This window comes from Zalophus californianus, chromosome 8 (assembly GCF_009762305.2).
Source record: "Zalophus californianus isolate mZalCal1 chromosome 8, mZalCal1.pri.v2, whole genome shotgun sequence".
Taxonomy (NCBI): Eukaryota; Metazoa; Chordata; class Mammalia; order Carnivora; family Otariidae; genus Zalophus; species Zalophus californianus.
The window spans coordinates 104,047,145-104,066,354 of record NC_045602.1 but is presented as its reverse complement, the minus strand read 5'-3'; the positions used below and the strand labels follow the sequence as shown (position 1 = coordinate 104,066,354).

At 45.9% G+C, this 19,210-nt stretch overlaps 2 protein-coding genes across 3 annotated transcripts in view; one reads left to right on the top strand and one right to left on the bottom strand.

Annotated features, from left to right (window-relative positions):
* Positions 1–19,210, top strand: part of LOC113937357 (SLX4 interacting protein) — a 193,028-nt gene that overhangs the window by 54,223 nt on the left and 119,595 nt on the right. The window lies entirely within an intron of this gene.
* On the bottom strand, positions 862–7,317 carry LOC113937437 (arrestin domain-containing protein 1-like). Its single transcript, XM_035728824.1, is given in 3 exon segments — positions 862–1,874; positions 1,876–2,425; positions 7,101–7,317. Coding segments are annotated over 3 exon segments (1,449 nt in total). The 3' UTR covers positions 862–1,192.

The window sequence follows — 19,210 nt, the reverse complement described above, 5'->3', positions numbered from 1 at the left end:
GGCAGAGCAGGGAGCCCGATGCGGGGCTCCATCCCAGGACCCTGGGGATCCTGACCTGAGCTGAAGGTAGACACTTAACTGACTGAGCCACCCAGGCGCCCCACCATTTATTTTCTTTATATTTTCCCGTTTCCTGCCTTCTGCTGGATTAATCAAAACTTTTTGTTTCCTTCCCTCTTGAAGTTCCTCTTCTGTTTTAGAATATATATATATATATATATCATCCTATTCTTTTTTTTTTTTTTTTTTTTTTTTTTTTTTTTCTGCCGAACCCTGACTTTATTTGTTCTTGGGTTCCTTGAATCCTAGACAACAGGCATTTGAAAGGGACCTCAGGAGCAGGCATGGGCCTGGGTGTTCATGGGAGATGAGCAGCAGTATCCCTCAGAGCCAGACGTGGGTGGCAGTGGTGACAGCAGGAACTTGAGACTTGAGGCCAAGGATAAGGGAACAGCACAAGGTGTGGGAACGTGGGCAAGCCCACCTGGTCACCCCCCACAGGATTTCCTCTGGTGCAGGAGATCTGAACTCCACCACCTGGAACGATGGGTGCTGGATGGGCAAGCCCAAAGTGTGTCAATAAAACCTTACAGGGGTGGTCTTCTCCCCACGTTACAAATACATGTTAAAATTAACACCAAGGCTCCAGACATGCAAGCCGCACTCTGAGGGCATATCTTTAAGCAGAACCATGAGAACGAGCACCAGCCCTGGCCTGAGTTAAAGGTACCCAGTCAGTCCATGATGGTCCCACTCCCCGGGGCCAGTCTTCTAAGCTCTAGGCACCTGGAAGGAAGGGCCCAGAACCAAGGAGAGGGGCACATGCACTGGAGAGGATGGGGCGGCCCATGGATGGGGTTCCAGGACTGAAGGAAGGGCGAGCAGGACCAGGAGGGGGGTGCATGCCCAGGAGCAGCCCCCAGGGCTAGGCTGCCGCGCACCGGGCGAGAAGAGGGTGCCCGAGAGGCTGTCCTGTGCCTAGCTCTACAAATGAAGCACTTTATTTACACGGCATCTCTCCAGGCCCCAGGCCCCTGGGGAGAGGCTGGTCCCTAGGCAGAGGCTGAAAGGAGCAGCTGGGCAGCAGCGGGTCCTGAGTGGGCCGGGTCAGGCCGGGAGCGAAGAAGGCACGAGGCCCTGGGTGCCCGGTCCCAGGGCAAAGGTCAGCCCACCCGGAGAAGGTGGCACAGGGTCAGCTCCCGGGTGTCAGGCTGGGATCTGCACCACCACAGCTCTGCTCATAGGATGGCGGGGCCTCATAGGGATAGCCCCACGAACTGTACTCTGGGGGCAGGATCAAGGTACTGGTGGTGGGCACTGGCCCTCCAGAACCCTCTGCAAAGTAGGGGACAGTGGCACCTGTGGAGATGCACAAGGGAGGGGGCAATGCGTGGGGGGCAGGGCTGCCATCCTGAGGACGGGGTTCAGGGGCACCAGGCACAGAGCCAAAGGCAGCAGGCAACGGCTGCTCATGTGAGTGGCTCTCCGTGGAGAGGGAGACTATGTCTGCGAAGCGGGGGCTGCTGGCTGCAGCCTCGGCCTCCTCCTGGGGCGGCGCCGAGGGCACCACGGGGACTGGCGCCCCAGGAGGCAGCCCTGGGCCTGGCCAGGGGCTCATCAGGGCGTGGTTCACAGCGATATTGCCGATGAAGACAGGGAGGGTCACGGTGGCTTCAGACACCTTCAGGGAGACCTGCAGGTAGTAGTCCACGTGGATGAGGCTGCAGCCTGGCAGGGCTGACTGGGGCAGGGCAGGCACCAGGATCTGCTCTTGCCACTGTGCCCGACTCCAGGCCTTGACACCTGCACCCTCTACCTCTGCGATAGTCCGCACATCATGGACCCAGCGCTTGGCCTTGTAGGACACTTTCTGACTGGTTCTCAATGTCAGCCTGCAGCCGCAGCACCTGCCCTACCACGTAGCCACGGAGGTCAGTGCTGGCAGTGAGGACCACGCTGCCCGTCTTCACCAGCTTGTAGGAGAACTTCTTGGTAGTGGAGGCCACGTTGGGTTGCTCAATGTCTGGGATGCTGTTCAGGTTCAGGGGGCTCAAAATATAGAACACACGGCTGCACTGGTGATCCTTGGAAAAACGTGGTGTGTCGATGGTGGCCCGCACCTGGTGCACAATCTTCCCAAAGGGGCCCTCAAAGGACGTGGGCGCTGTGGCAGGAAGCAGGAACTGGAAAGGGAAATTGTGCTCACCAGCTGGCAGGCTCCCCTTGTCAGCCAGCGACAGAGCACTGTTGAAGTAGCCCTCTTCCACTACCCATGCTGCGTCATTGGCCTTGTTGGACACCCTGCAGGAGGAGCCCATGCAGGTCACTCGGATGGCTGTCGAGGGGCGGGCCGGGGCGGGCCGGGGCGGGGGGCGGGCTAGGCCGGCGCCCCCTCCCCGGTCTCCGCCCGGTCGCGGCAGGCTCGCTGCGGAGGGCCCTATATCATCCTATTCTTATGGAGCTTATTCTTAATTCTTACTCTTTGGTTAAAATGATATTCAACTACAAGTAGTAGGAATCCTGCTTAGAAACAAACAAATAGGCATTATTTTTCTTACACAACACAAATCTGGAGATGGGCTTGCCATCAGGGACTCCGGCTCCACCCAGCTTTCTGCTCCGTCACCCAGAACTCTTGGCTTCTCCTCATTCTTGCTGCTTCACTGCTGCAGCTGGCGGCTGCATTTCCAGGCATCACATCCATCCATCAGGCAGCAAGAAATTGGGAAAGGGCAAATGGATGAAGAAAGATGCACTTACCAAGGAGTGTCCCACCCCCTTTTTTTTGTTAGAAAAACAGAGGCTTTTCTTTTTTTTTTTTTTAAGATTTTATTTATTTGACAGAGAGAGACACAGTGAGAGAGGGAACACAAGCAGGGGGAATGGGAGAGGGAGAAGCAGGCTTCCCACCGAGCAGGGAGCCCGACGTGGGGCTCAATCCCAGGACCCTGGGACCATGACCCAAGCCGAAGGCAGTTGCTTAACGACTAAGCCACGCAGGTGCCCCAAAACAGAGGCTTTTCTGACAGCACCAACCAAAAGACTTTCCATTTCGTTGGCCAGAGTTGTGCCATGTAGCCTTCCATAGCCGGAAAGAGGTGGCACCAAAATTGAGAATAGGCCTTGAGGTGAGGCCATCAGTAGTGTCTTACACACATACTTTAATCTAAAATTTTCTGATAAACTCTAAGTCTGCTGTAATACTTTATGATAGCTTTTAAGCATCACAGCTTTCTTTTAATTCCTGATATTTTATGGTTTCACTACAGTGTCTAGGTGTGGATTTATCACTTTGTACTCAAAGGTATTTTCATCTGTTGAATCGTTTCTTCAGTTTTGAACATTCTCCAGTATACTCTCTTCAGATGGTGAATTTCCACCAGTCCCTCCTCTTTTCCTGCCTGGAACCCTTATTCCAGACTTATAATTCATCTTCTATGACAGATGTGTTCTGTTATATGTACGTATTTCTCTCTTTCTCTTTCTCTCTGCTGTGTCCTGGGGAAATTCCCCAGCACTATCTGCCAGTTTACTATTTTTTTTTTTTTTTGGTCATCTCACTTCAGTCTAGACTTGATGCTGTCTCTAAAGATATTTCAAAATATTTTCCAAGATTTCTAATTTGTTCTTTTGGTATTTTTCGTATCAGTTTCTTTTTTTGTCCCTTCCTGTATTTTTAATTTCCTAATATTTTTAATGAAAAGTGTGCTTTTATTAATCTCTTTAAACTTCTCAAACATACTATTTTTAAATCTACTAGACTTTTCCAGAAAATCATTTTTCTTATTGACTTTGTTGTTCACCTTTCTTAACATTAGAATTCCTCATATATTTTGGGAATTTGGATTTGTCAGCTCCTTTTGAGTAGGTGGTGGGCGTGGCTGCTCTTCTGCTGCTGGTTTTGGGGTCTTTGATTTTCCTCTGTTGCCCTCTGTTGAAGCCTTTACCTCAGTTCTTACATTTTCTTAAAAGCTCCTGGGAACCAGCTCTCTCTTCTCATGGGTCTGCCAGAATGGGGTCTAGAGCCAAATCACAGGATATGTTTAATTAGTTCCAAAGCTCATATTTTTCATGTTTTTAAAATCTTTCAGATTAGGATACACAACATGCACCCACACATGCATTCATACATACAACCGAAAGTAGCACAAAGCAATATTCAGCTTTTGTAATGTTTTAGGAATGGGTCTTCTTTTTAACATGTAGTAGTATACTTTGTTTTATTCAGTTCCGGAGTGTTCACTATACTCAGTTAAACAAAATACTGATTGTAAACCCATAGCTGATTTCAGGACCCACAAATGGGTAATTGTTTGGAGAATAGTTTCTGCTGTATATGTGATAATTTCTAGGAAAGTTAACTATTGTGCTCCGTCTTCCCACTTGTATTACTGGCACAGGAAATATTGAAACATTAAAACTATTACCTACAGAAAAGAGAAACTTTTTGGTGACCCTGAAAATGCTAGAAGGTCTTATATATAAGAACAAAGTAATTATTTACCCCTTTTCACGGAGTGTGGCATAAAATCTATTTGCTCTAAAATAAAAGCTATTAAAAAAACTTTAAAAATATCTTTAAAAATCAAAATGATAAAAGACAATTAAATGCTTCCATCATAAACTATCACCTGGACTAAAAGAGTAAATATAGCTAACTGTGATGATTGCTGTGAAAGGTACAAGTAAACTCAATAACTGAATGCAAGGAAAGGTCATGTCATTGAGTATCTGTGGTTAAAACATGGTTATTGCACAATTCTTAGATGATTAAGAAACCCATACCACTTCGTCAGGAGATCAGAAGATCATTTAAAAATCCTGACCCTTTGTTATTGTCTGAGTTCTGGGGATAGAAGGAGGGGAGAGGGCCTTGCATTTATGATGTTCTGTGTCAGGATTCTGCATGTGGTTTTTTTTCATGTATGGCGAAAGAGGGACTTTTCTAAAGGTCTACCATTACATCCTTTGCCCCTCCCCATGCCCCAGGTATTTCTTTTGGGATTCTGTTTTATAGCCAACTTTGTTTTCCAGGGTAATGTTCTTGGTAAAGATGCTCCCAAACCCAGGTATCACATGTGGAATGTATGATGGGAGCGCAAGTCAAGGCCAGTTTTGTGAAGGAATAGAGCACCACAGTGCTCTGGAACCAGTCGGTCTTTTCCTGAGTTCATTTGGCCTGGGCTTCTATCTCCACTGGCCTGATGATGTTTGATGACATCAGCTGGTTGTTTTGTTTAAATGAATAATACCTAAAAGTAAATCATGAAAGTTCTCCTATGAAGTGCTGGTGCAGCCATATGTATCTGCATCGATGGTAACTAAAATAGGTGAAACTCTTGCAGTCCACCCTGTAACTAGAAACACTAGTGGTGGTGGCAGTGATAATGATGGCTAGCATGTATATGTGTGAGCCCTTTCATACACATCCGTCAATGAACTAATAAGCATTTTACATGGACTATCTCATGTAAGAGCCACAACCACAGCTGTCTTGTGACCTTTCACATTTTCTTCAAATGGGAAATTGGGTGTGATGTTTAATTTTAGGTGTCAACTTGGCTAGGCCCTAGTGCCCAGTTTCTGGTCAAACACCAGTCTAGATGTTACTGTGTCAGTATCTTTTAGATGAGATTAATATTTAAGTCAGTAGACGTTGAGCAGAGCAGATTGCCCTCCATAATGTGGGTGGGCCTCATCCAGTCAGTTGAGGGCCTCAGAAGAAAGGATTGAGGTCCTCCAGAGGAAGCAAGAATTCTACCTTCAGATTGCCTTCTGTGGACTCAGGCTTCCCACTTCAACTCAACCCTGGGTAACTAGACTGCCGGCATGCCCTGTATATTTTGGACTTGTCCACCCCCACAGTTGTGTGAGTCAGTTTCTTAAAAACAAATCTCTTTCAGTACACACACATGTCCTATTCTGTTTCTCTGCAAAATCCTGACTAATACACTTAGATAGCCCCCATGCCGTCTCAAGTTGTTTAATTCCAGAACCTATGCTCTTAACCAATGTAGAAGAATTTCCACCATATACTGATGATTCAGTTTAAATTTGAATTTTATTTGTTCTCCCCCTCCCCCTGCCATGGTCTATCCTCTCAAAAAATGTGATAGTAAGTAGAAGGAACTCGAGCCAAAAAAAAAAAGGAGTGTCTTCCTCATAAATTGAGTCCACCTTCACTGAAGAGTTGCAAGTTGACTTGTTTGCTGTTGTCAAAGAGCTGGTAGACAGAGAAAAAGTGTTCATGTACCAGAGCAGAATATCCTTCCTCCAGGACTGTAATTGCTAATACATACTTCTCTGTCCACAGAAGTGTCCTGTTTTATCTCCTCTCCACAGTTCCCACTTACTAGGTTCTTTTTTTTTTATTTTTTTTTATTTTTATTTTTTTTAAAGATTTTATTTATTCATGACAGACAGAGAGAGAGAGAGAGAAGCAGAGGGAGAAGCAGACTCCCAAGGAGCAGGGAGCCTGATGCGGGACTTGATCCCGGGACCCTGGGATCATGACCTGAGCCGAAGGCAGACGCTTAACCATCTGAGCCACCCAGGCGCCCCCCACTTACTAGGTTCTTGAGACTGGCAGGCAAAGGCCCTCACCTGTCAAAGAGCTCAAGACTTATTGTATGGACACAAAGAGATGGTGGTCATGCCAGATGGCAGGTTATACTTGCTTCTAATTACCCAGGTAAACAGACTTAAAAAGGTCTGATGTTGAAATGAGAATTGTTGTCACCATCAAGAAAAGTTATGTTCTAACGTATTTCTTCTCATTTTCTTCTCAGACACAGATAACTTTTTTAAAAATTTAATAATTTAACAACATAATAATTTAATAATCATTTTAGAAAATGTACTTCTACCTTTCAGTGTTTTGACTGCCTATATAAAGATGTAATTAATGGGTACAGTGTATCAGAATTCTGATGAATAAGGTAGACCATTTCTCCTTAAATAAAGGTGAACGTGATCGTTGACTTGCATGTAGTTTCACTAAGCAAAGAATGGCCAAATTTTTCACTGGGTGGTGCTGAGAGATCAGTTAATGATTTTTTTCTTTAGGATACTTACTCAGAAGGGGAGTTCACTGATCGTACCACATTGGCCAAGATTTGTAATCCTCCACTCTAGCAACGGTGTGGCTGTTGCTGCATGAGCCTCCTCCCTGGTCTCCCCTTGACTGTGCCCTTGCCCTCCATGTAGCAGCCAGAGTGATCCTGTTAAACACTTGTCAGATCGTGTCACTCCCACAGAGTCAGAGCCCATGTCCTCAGAGCCCTGTGAGATCTGAGGGTTGTCTGTGTGCATGTGCATGCTTGCCCACATGTCCATTTGGTTTCAGCCTCATAGGCCTCCTTTTTATCCTTTGAAGGTTCCAGCCCACATCTTGTGGCCATTGCTTTTGCTACTCCTAGAATGCTGCCTAGAAGGCCCTTCCCCCAGATAGCCGCAGAGCGTATTCTCTGTCCTTGACCTTCTCTTTGAGGCCTTCCTCTACTCTCTTTAGTCTAATACCACCCCTGTTCCCAGCATTTCCTATCCTTTCCTCTGCTTTTTCCTTCTCTACTCCTCAAATCCTTGTCTAATATTTTGCTTTTTTGGGGGGGGGGGCGGGGACATCTGTCTCCATTACAATGAAAACTCAGGCAGGGATTTTTACCTGATGTATTCACTGCTATATCCTTAATGCCCCCGATAATGCCTGGTACATAGTAGGTGCTCAGTAAATATTTGGTGAATTTGCCAGTGTGTACAAGTAGCTCTTCAAAATGTGCATCTAGCTCTTTAGACTTGATTGTCTGTACCACCTTTCTTGCTGTTTGACCTTGGTGTTGGTGACTGTGACCTGGTTCTCTTTCTAGTTACAGTGCCCTGGGCTGCCTTAGATATATATGTTACGACTGTGGGGCACCACCATTATGGCCTATCCTGCTGTCTGTCCCCCCTGCCTCCTTTAGGTGGGGCCCTAGGATATATATGTTATAGTCCTCTTGGGAGCTCCTAGGTCTCCAGACCTGCTGTCCTCTAGAGCTTCCCAGGGGTAAAGTAGCTCCTGAGTCTCCCTAACAGCTGGCAGGTGGCTGATGGGCAGATTTTAAAGATTTAAAAAAATTTTTTTTTATTTATTTGAGAGAGAGAGCATGCGCGCACTTGTGTGGGGAGAAGCAGAGGGAGAAGGACGACCAGATTCTGTGCTGAGTGTGGAGCCCAACGCGGGGCCCAATACCATGACCCCGAGATCACAACCTGAGCTGAAATCAAGAGTCGGATGCTCAACCTAGGTGCACCTAATAGGCAGATTTTAAATTTGGAGCCAGACATTGCCAGGGCCTGAGCTGCACCCCGGAGAAGTAGCTGCACATGCCCTTTCCTGTAAAACTGCTATTGAGGCCAGCCTGCTGCCTCCTGGCTCAGGAGAATCTGCTGTGTGTACCCTATGCTTTCACAAGCAGCTTTGCTTTCATTCGAAGGACAATTCCATTCACAAACGTCCTGACTTTCTGTGAGAGAGAAACTGCTCTTTATATTAGTTTCCTGGAGCTGCTGTAACCAAGTACCACAAATTTGGTGACTTAAAAACAACAATTTATTGTCTCACAGTCCTGGAGGCTGGAAGTCCAAAATCAAGGTGTCAGCAGGCCATGCTTTCTCTCTGAAGGCTCCGCGGGAGGATCCTTCCTTAACTCTTCTAGTTTCTGGTGTTTGCTGGCAATTCTTGGCTTTCCTTGGCTGGTAGACACATCATTCTAATCCTTGCCTCCATCTTCAGTCAGCCCTCTTCTCTCTTTGTGTCTCTTTTTCCTCTTACAAGGACAGTGGTCTTATGGAATGAAAAGTCCACCCTACTAACCTCCTCTAACTTGATTATATCTGCAGAGACCCTGTTTCCAAATCAGATCACGTTCACAGGTACTGGGAATTAGGACTTCAGTGTATCTTTTGGGGGGACACCGTTCAACCAATGAAGAAGGAGCAGCAACCGGGAGGAAAGCCTAGAAATTTTGTATCGGTGGAGAGCTGAGTCTTGGCAGCCTTGAGATTCTGTAAATATGTTCGCCTTTACTGTTGGCTTATCCTAGGACTGGGGTCTTTCATCTTCAGACCCTGGAGTGGGATTCAGTTAAGTATGTGTACCTTCTCTATTCTTTGGGTTCCAGGAGCCCTGGGAGAATGGACAGATTAACTGTGAATGGAGAATTCTCTGAAATGACAGGAAGAACCCCCTCCTGCAGGCATAGGCTGGTCCCTTGTAGGAGTTACTGGACCTCTAGTGAGATAGATCTGGAAAGCTGCAGCAGGACAGTGGACATGGTGGAGAGATGGTTAGAGCCTTTTGAATATAAAGAGCCCCTTCTCAAGGGCTTCCCAGACCCTTTATGCTGCCCCTCCAAAGGTGTTCTTAGTGCTCCTTATTTTAATCATTGCTCTGTAGCATCGTGTAATAAGTGGGAGGCACCAAAGATGCTTGGAGGAGTTGGGGAGGCATATATCCACCATGCTCCTCTAATCTCGGCTCTGCATTTGGGGAAGTGTAACATTGGACTTACATTCCTCTCCTTTTAGTGCAGAAGACCATTACCGGATGTGTGTGTGTAGGAGTCCCAGCAGTTAGAGAGGGGCCTCTCAGAGGCTTGTGGGATTTTCCTGGCCAGAAAGATGGTGGCTGCAATGGAGGGAGGCCAGTTAAATGGCCATGATCCACCGTCTGCAGGGAAGAATGCAACACACACCCAGCAGGGCTTAGGTAGCCGGAAATGTGGCAGCTCCATACCCCCAGAGTGAATTTTAAAGTTGACTTATTTACACGGTTGTCCTAGCAACAGGAAAACTATTCTGACCTATAGCTGTAGAAGACTATAAAAGAAACTGTAGAAGGAAAAAAAAAGAATGCCAGGAAAAAGAAATCGTAACGAAGTACCATTCTTTCACTTATTTAGTCAACTGAGAATAACAATTTGTGCCTTTGGCAGTCAAATGGGAAATGGCATTTCAGGTTGCAACATGAACCTGCTTACATTAAGTGATTTATTTTTTTGTTTAGATATAGTGTACTGAGAACCTTTTTCAAGCGGAGAGCTATTAAAAATGTGAGAACCGGCAGTCCTCACTAACCTGAAGCATTTGGGGACCTAGAGGAATGATAAATGCAAACAGCACAGAATCCAGAAACTGTCTTGAGCATTTAAACCCTAGACTCTGGGAATGAGTGTCTTCAGTTAGTCAGATGTAGATAATTTTTCTTTCTGTGAGGTCTTTTTTTCAGTTATATCTTGTCTGGACAGGGCGGAGCCCCGGCTCGAATTCTATTTCTAGCTTGAAGAAAGACTGAATTATTGTAGACCAAAGCCAGTGCTACTTAGAAAACGGAAAGACAGAGGAGACAGGGCATGTCTTCTCGTTTGGCCGGGCTATGAACTTGAGGCCCCTCCTCTGCTGGGTGCTCTGTGCAGGCTGCACAAGGCCTTGGTTGAACCACTGGCCCAGCCTATGTAACGCCTCTCATCTCCAGCGTATGAAGGTCCGTGCTTGGGAACCCTTTCCTAGATTTTCCTACCACTGGAGTCTGGGCTTGTTGTTAACACTGTGCTCAGCAGATTTGTATGGGATCATGAGTAGAAATCTGTAGGCCAAAGACCTTATGAGCTATTTCCGTCCTCTCTCTCGTGCTCCTTCTATCTCCCGATTTAATATAGATGTTTGTCTGTATTATGTATACGCAGATACAACCCAGAGTTATATCAAATTATTCTTCAAAAATATATTAAAATTACATTATCGGACACTCCCCCCTCCTTCCATTCCCCCACTACCCCCCACCTCTATTAACCTGCCCATTTATGAGTTAGTCCTTGCATAGTAACATCTTGATTCCCAATTTGGCTGTGGAACGACATCGACTAGTTTGTTGCATGCTGCTCCACTTTGTATTCATGGTTATGATATTGAAACTTCAGGACCACACACAGATAGCAAAGTCTCTGGCCACTTAAGCATGTAAACAGTCTGGCTTTTTATAAAGTGGAAAAATATTTCTTGTGCACTATTTTAACATGATCAGCATGTTGAAACTTGCAACTGTGTCAACATTTCTTTGGCTGGAGAGAACAAACCTGGAGAGCCTCATGGTAACATATAAAATGCAAAGCTGGTTTGTTTACTACTGGGATTTGGGCAGCAATTACAGTCTGAAGTTGACTTCCAAACTTGGGATACAGAATAAGTGAAATAATTATTTTTGCATCATGATTATGCTAGTTAAAATAATGATTCCTTTTCAGATGGCTATGATTCTTCCAGGGAATGAGAGGAAAATGGGTAGCTAAATTCCCATGAAGTCCTTTTATAGAAAAACTCCCATTAGACCTAGCCCGATAGTGTCTTCTTTTGTTTCGGATATTTACTGAACACCTCAAATGTGTCAGACTCTTTTCTACATGCTGGGTGTGGGGATTAAACAGGACAGACAGGCTGTTGCTGCATGGTGCTTGCTCTGGCTCTCTGACTCTCCTGCGGAAAATAGTAAATAAGTAATCAGGTAAACAGGAAAGACAGTATTTGTGATTGCTCTGAAATGGGTTGGTTCAACATCAGATGTTTATTGAGGGCATTGTTGAGACCCTTCAGATACGTCAGTGAACAAAACCAATTTCTTCCCTGACGGGTCTTACATTCTGGTGCAGGAGACAGGCAATAAGCAGTAACCCAAATGAATACATAGATTATATTGTGTGTTGGTAGATAGTAAGTGCTGTCCAACAAGAAAAGTAGAACAAGGTAAAAGGCATCAGGAGGGGAGGGGTTGGGAGCAGACAGGCTGCAATTTTATTTTATTTTATTTCTTTTTAAAGATTTTATTTATTTATTTGACAGAGACACAGCAAGACACAGTGAGAGAGGGAACACAAGCAGGGGGCGTGGGAGAGGGAGAAGCAGGTTTCCGGCAGAGCAGGGAGCCCGATGCGGGGCTCGATCCCAGGACCCTGGGATCATGACCTGAGCCGAAGGCAGACGCTTAACGACTGAGCCACCCAGGTGCCCCCAGGCTGCAATTTTAAATCGGTGATCCCAGAAAGCCTCACTGAGAAGGCTTGAGGAGGTGAGGGAGTTAGCTTCAGCGTGTCTGTGGGTAGAAAGTTCTAGGCCTGTGGGAGACCAGTGTGTTTGAGAATAGCAAGGAAGCCAGTGGGACTGGAGGGGAGTGAGCCAGACAGGGAGAGGAGGGGCTACAGACACATACTAAGCGTATCAGCACGAAAGCATGTCGGGAGGTGTGACAGTGACAGAGGTCATCGTGCTGCCCTGTGAAAGCAGGAGGTGGGGACATGGAGCCGGAGAGGAAAGAGGAGGCTTGGGTAAGGTCATGTGGTCTAGGCGAGGGCTCTGGGTTTTACTTTGAGTGGAAACAGAGGTAGAGGGAGATGCGATAACCCCTTCTTGTCTAATAAGGTTTCAGAGAATGGAAAAAGCATGCAGCTAAAGCACAGAGAAGGATGGAGGCTTTGGAGGGCTGGGAACTGATCTCCGTTCACTGTGTCCCCAGCTCGGCCCTGCAAAGCAGGAGATACCTGAATGGATGGACACATGCACCAGTGATTTAGTGACATAACCTCCTGGGGGACAGAAACCCATTATCTTTTATTTTTTGAGATACTTGAAAACACGCATACACAAAATCCCAAGAATAATATAACAGTATTATTTATATACCAGTCACTCAGAATTTACAGCACTTAGCATTTTGGCATAGTTGCTTTCAGCCTTTGTAAAATTAGTGTGTGTGTGTGTGTGTGTGTGTGTGTGTGTGTATGAAATTTCTTTTTAATACCAACTTCAGTTGCTTTCCCTACCCTAGAGGCAGCCATGTCGTGCGTCGGCCTAATAACTTTTTAGCAGATCTTCTGTTTTTGGTTTGTGTCTGGGGAAGGGGAAGGTGGAGAGGAGAGCCAGTGTTTTCTGAGAGGCCCATGGCAAGTGCTGTGGCTCAGCATTCCCCTGGCTGGAGTCAGCAGGAGTGTCTGTGTACGAAGACCCTGCTCTGGAACATCAGCCCAGCTCAGCAAGCACCCAGCTTGGGCTTACCATAGTAGTAGGCATGATGCCAATATGGGCAGAGCATACAAGAGCCCAGCCCCCAAAATCCCTGCCTTTTACCAGCATCCCTTTAACACAGTATGTCCTGAATCAGTTTGCCCTGACTCCTGATACCCTTAGCAGATGAGGTGCTTAACATGGGTCATTCTCTCAGATAACTGAAACTTATCCCCTTTAAAATTTCGTTTTATTATTTTTTTTAAAGATTTATTTATTTTAGAGAGAGAGAGCATGTGAGCTGGGGTAAGGGTAGAGAGAGAGGGAAGGGAGAGAACCTTGGCTGAGCACAGATCCTGATCAATCTCAGGAAGACCCAAGCCAAAACCAAGAGTGGGGGCTTAACCAACTGAGCCACCCAGGCGCCCCTCCCTTTTTTATTTGAAAGACTTTTGATGAAAATTATCCTCAAATGTCTCACAGATTTAGATTTCCTTGTCTTCTCAAATGAAGTCTGTTAACCTTTGGTGTGAATTAACCAAGATCATACCTTTGAACACCTATAGCCATATCCATTAATGCTCGCAAGGGCCACGGACAGCTTGCTCCTACAGTAAGTGACCCCAAATTGCTTTGCTAGAACTCTTCTGCCTGCTTTTGCTAACTTGTGCAACCTCCCTCTCCGTCAGCCTCCAGTGCTCCCTTCTTGCTGTTGTCAGCCTGCCGCTAACTCTCCTTCAGTCCCACTTCTCCTTACTTCTGAGTTCCTGTCTGGTCTGGCCTGGGGAAGTAGATAACCAAATTAAGAGAATTCTGGGTCAGGCTAAAGAAGACTCCACGTGAGTGGCTCTCCACTGAGCGTTTGCTTTGGGCCTCAGGGGTTAACTCAGGGCATCTGTTAGCCTTTGCAGTCTGACATCCTGATACTGGCCAGCAAACTTCTTTGGACACATGGTCTCTTCCAGACAGGTGATGCTCAGAGCAGGACATCCGTGTGAGGCTCTGTAAGCATTCCATACTTGCTCACCACAGTGGGTTCATTTTCCCCCTACTGTGCCACACCGGGACTTTTCCTCTCCTTCCCTGAGTTTCTTCCCACAGTGTCTGACTGAGAGCTTGGGGCACGGGGCCTCGCAGTAACGGCCAGGATAGCCTCAAGTTGTAATTCAACATTAAAGAAATCCAACTATAAGGTTGTTGAGGAAAGTCATTGTTGGGTCTGTAAAACTCATTCTCTTTTCTAAAGCCAGCCATTCAGTTCTAAAGGCTGCAGGGAACATTGAGATGATCTCATTCCAGCTCCCAGTTTTACAGCTGAAGAAACCAAAGCCTCAAATGAGAAATGACTTGATCAAGATCACCCAAGTCAATGGCCGCTGACTGAGGAGTGTTCCCACCATGGAATAGTCTGGCCACTATCCTCATAGGTGCCCTGCTTTTGCTGCGATGAGTCTGAGCCCCCTGGCTGCCAAGTGGGAATGCCTTGGCAGCAGCGTCAAATAGGTAGTCTCCTATGCATCATTTCCGAGGCTTGGTGGGATATCACCTCTGTGTGGACCAGATTTTCTACTGCTTAAAAAAAAAAAGTGGTTTGGGACCTATTCACTATGTGTAGAAAGTTTTATCCAGAAAGATGTTCATTGTGGCATTATTATAATAGTGAAAAGTTGGAGACAGCTGGTCTAGTGTTGGGCTGATGAGTAAATTTTGAAATAGCTATATAATTATGCAGCCATTTTTATGCAGCCATTAAAATTACATGTACCGAGTTGCTAATAGCAAGGATTGTGGCAAAGCCGCTGATCATTTTTGAGCCGGATATTACAATATTAGGTCAAACAGGCAGAATTAAGGAAGAAAAAAAGTAGAAAAATTATATATACTGTGACCCTAACAGTATAAAAGTTTAAAGAGAAAAAAGACTAGAGAGGAAATATTCCAAAATGAGGCTGCCTTTTTTTGTGAAGGGCTTTCTTTTTGTTACTTCCTTTCTGTACTTTGCAAAATTTCTAGAATGTCCATCTATTTTTATAAATTAAAAAATATTCTTTAATGGGGTAGCAGGGGTGGGGAGGCAGAAGCAACTCTGGTTAGGGAGTCAAGGTGAGAAACCATATTTAAAGTTCCCTGGACACAATAGTGAGAAGCCTCGGGGCTCACATAAATGACACACAGCTGTTAATGCTGTACATATACGGGGTGAACTTCTCTTATAATGCGATCCCTAAGTGTAAGCTAGTCATATTGTTACTTAACCAAAGAAACTGTGGTTTGTTTCAACACTAGAGGGAAAATAGAAAAAACTGGCCACATTGGATTGATTTCTATACAGACAGTACTAAACTTGTGTTCTATTTATTTTGGGTTTAAGATATTTTCAGGAGTATTTATTTATTTATTTATTAAAATATTTTATTTATTTATTTGACAGAGAGAGAGAGGATAAGCAGGGGGAGCGGCAGAGGGAGAAGCAGGCTTCCCGCTGAGCAGGGAGCCCGATGCGGGGCTCGATCCCAGGACCCTGGGATCATGACCTGAGCCAAAGGCGGATGCTTAACCGACTGAGCCACCCAGGCACCCCAGGAGTAATTTTTAATATAGTCATTTTTTGGTGAATTTAGAACCCAATCATCGTATAAGCTGTGATTCCACTCAATGTGCCTAGAAAAGGAGGCCTTGAGGCCTTGCAGTGTAATCTTTGCCCTTGCATGTTGCATTTATCAGGCTCTGAAATGAAGCCTGAGAGGGAAGGAGAACAGGTGAAGGGGTAGAGAAGCCAGGGGAACAGTGGGTTGTTACCTTGTACCCCACATCACACCAGGCCAGCCCACCTCCCCAGTATTGGGGGAAGAGGGAGAAAATAGAGCTATAATGTTTATTCACTAGCTACTGTATGCTAGATGGACAGTACCAGATTCTAGCAGATGCAGTCTCATTCAATCTTTCCTGCAACATTTTGAGTTAAGAATCATTATCCCCATTTTTCAGATAAGGCAACTGGGACTCAGCACTTGGTAGAGTTGGAATTCATACCTAGGTCTGCATAGGTCAAAGCCCAAATCATTCCTTCACCTTCTACAGCACCTTCAGGCAGCTCACACTGCAGGGAACTCAGGAAAGAGCCCATGGGGGCTCTGTTGGGGCAAGGTGGCCATTTGTTGCCAGGATGTACGGTAGTGAGGCAGTAGGGGGGCTGCTTGGTTCACTGTAGCCCCAGCCTGCTGGCCTCAGTGTCCACGTTGTTTGGCTAGGACGGCAGACATGGAACAGGGGTCCAGAGAGCTGCAACAGAGATTCAAACCCTCGTCTTCACCTCCTGCTGGCTTTCTAGGAACTGTTGAGAAGCATAGGGGAAAGGATCTTCGAGGGGTCAGGATGGCTGTCCCAAGTGGCAGTGAGAGCATGACCATGGATGGGAGCTTGGGATGGAGAGGAGGAGGCATGTGCTGCTCCAGACGCCAAGTTGTTTTTACTTCATTAGGGTTGAACTTCCTCTTTCCTTAAATCAAAGACTAACTACAAACCACTGATTGGTGTGTTTCCCGTGACCGCTTTCAGATTGGATTTTTAGAGCTTTGACTCTACCTGCTGTGGTGGGTAAGCATGCATCTGAAGTCACTTGCTAGGAGACATGGTGCTAAGTCCTTCAGACCATCTCCTCCCTTCACTCCTCCTACCCCCACCCTTACCCCCTTTCCTTCTGCCTAGATCCCTGGTCCTTTCTCCCCAAGTCCCCAGTGCTGCTCCTGCCTGGGCTCTGGCACCCTTGTTCCCCCAAGCTGGTGAGCATCTCACTGTGGCACAGAGCAGCCTTCAGAGCTGTCCCCAGTGTTTCTCCTGCCTTGTTGCCTCCCCACGTGGTTTCCAGGCAGCCTTGGGGTAGGGAAAACAGCCTGGAGTAAATGCCTTCAGCTAGTCCATATATGATCTTGAACTTGACCCCTCAAAGTCCACTTTGCCATGCTGAGGAGTCCTACACACCCAGAAGGGTTGACATCAGGATTGTGTGAGGAAGAAATGTCTGAGAAGGGGCCTGGCGCTCCTCCTTCCCTGTCTCCCCACTTCATTCTCTTCCCACCCTGTCTGAGGATCCTAGCTCCAAAAAGCAGTCTGCTAAAAAGTACAATGGGTTGGTGGACTGTGGTCTCCTTTAGCTGTGGGACATCGGCCAAGTCATTGCTCTTTTTTGAGTCTGGGAGTAGAACTACCCACCATCCTAGGTTTTTTTTTTTTTTTTTTTTATCATGGTTGTGCTTTATAAATTGTCAAGTACCACACAAAGGAGTAGCACTTGTTACACATTCCAGTGCCTGTCCAGCTGGGGGAGGGACTTGAGAAGGATGGCATGGAAGATTCGATAACCCGTGGAAAGATATTTCATACTTGTAATTCAAGAAGAAAACACGGACTGTGTGTATTCTCATAGTATGCTTACCTTTATCCACTTATCTATCCCCAACCTCATTGGCCTCTTCATAGTTTTCAGCTGTGATTTTCTGTAGTGAGCCCATGTTTTCTCCTACTCCTCTTTCTGTTCCTCCATTTGAAAACACATAACCAAAACCAAAAAAAAAAGGGAAAGAAAAAAGAAAACCCTTTTGATTTGTATTCCGGTCCTGAATTAATACCCCTCAATCCCCTTAGACTCATACTAAGGAGCGTGTGAGTCTATATCCCTCGTGGCCACACTTAAACTTTCATCCTGGGTAACTGGCAGCTGGTACTGCCGGTCTCTTATACAGCTGGAGCTCTTCCATGCACCATGATCCATGAGGAAGCCTCTGTTGGAGCTTGTCCACAAATGATAAGGCAGGCTGTGGTGAGAGGGAGCCTGGGCCTAGCCTCAGGTGCGTGCACCCAGCCAGAATTGGGCACAGTGTGCCTCTGTAGGATCCTGCCAGCCAAAACCATCAAGTCTGTTGTTTGGGAGTGGGCCACTTGCTGGGTTAATCCATCAGCATCGTGGCATTCATTAGTGCCATGTTCTTGCCCCTCCAGTCACCTTTCTGGCGAAATGGAACAGCTTGCTTTCTTTGTTTTGAGTTGCTGGTGGTCCTTTAAAATGTCAAAAGTTTGCAGTACATTGTCCTCATAATCTGCCGACATCTGTTTAATCTCTGGTGTGTCATATTTTCCTATCAATGAGATGATATGTACTCATCTCTCAGGAACATATAAAACGTTCTTAAACTTGGTCACAGAAAAAACAACATTGAAGTAATTCAATACAAATTATTAATCTTCTACAGCCCCTCGCGCATCCTCTCTGTCATAGGGTCATGACCCCTCTGGGGGCAGTGTCAGGGATTTTGAACTCTATGAGAGTGTCTGTTTATCTGCTTATCAGGCAGGCAGGAAAGTGGTAAGACTTCGCAATGTTGAGCTGAAATCTGCCTGTCTGAAACCTACCTCTGGTTGTTTTAATTTTGTCAACAGAATATGTCTGCCACCTCTTCAACAAGAATAATAATCCAAAAAATAATAAAACAATAGGAATACAAATAATAAAAGCAACAGCAGCTGGGCACTTTCCATCTCATTTGGTACTCTCCACCAACCTTTGAAGAAGGTACTATTAACACCCCAGTTTCACAGATGAGCCTTGGAGGCAAGGACCTCGGTTAGGGGGCCACCCTCAGGAGCAGAGCACTGAGTCACCACATTCTCCTGGCTCCCACGCTTCATGACAGCCCTCCCTCTGTGCCAAGACCATAGTCCTATCCTTTCCAACCCCAAAGCTTTTCTTCTTGTATTTTAAATAGTTTTTTAAAAAGATTTTATTTATTTGACAGAGAGGGGGAGGGAGAGAGAAAGAGAGTACACAAGTAGGGAGAGTTCTCTCCACTGAGCAGAGAGCCTGATCCCAGGGACCCCGGGATCATGACCTGAGCCGAAGGCAGATGCTTAACCGACTGAGCCACCCAGGGGCCCCTATATTTTAAATAGTTAAGTTCCCTTGACCATTGCACATCTAATAATATTCCTAAACATGACACTCAAGTATTCCTACGTCTTTGGATCCTTTCTAGTTTGACAGATCTTCTGAAAATTTGATGCCCATGAGGAAGCTGTATTTTGATAAATTTTAGTTCATTTAAAATATGGAATTGCTATATAATAAGAATCCATGCTTATCATAAGAGAAGTAATTTGCTATTTTATTCTTGTCAAAGAATAG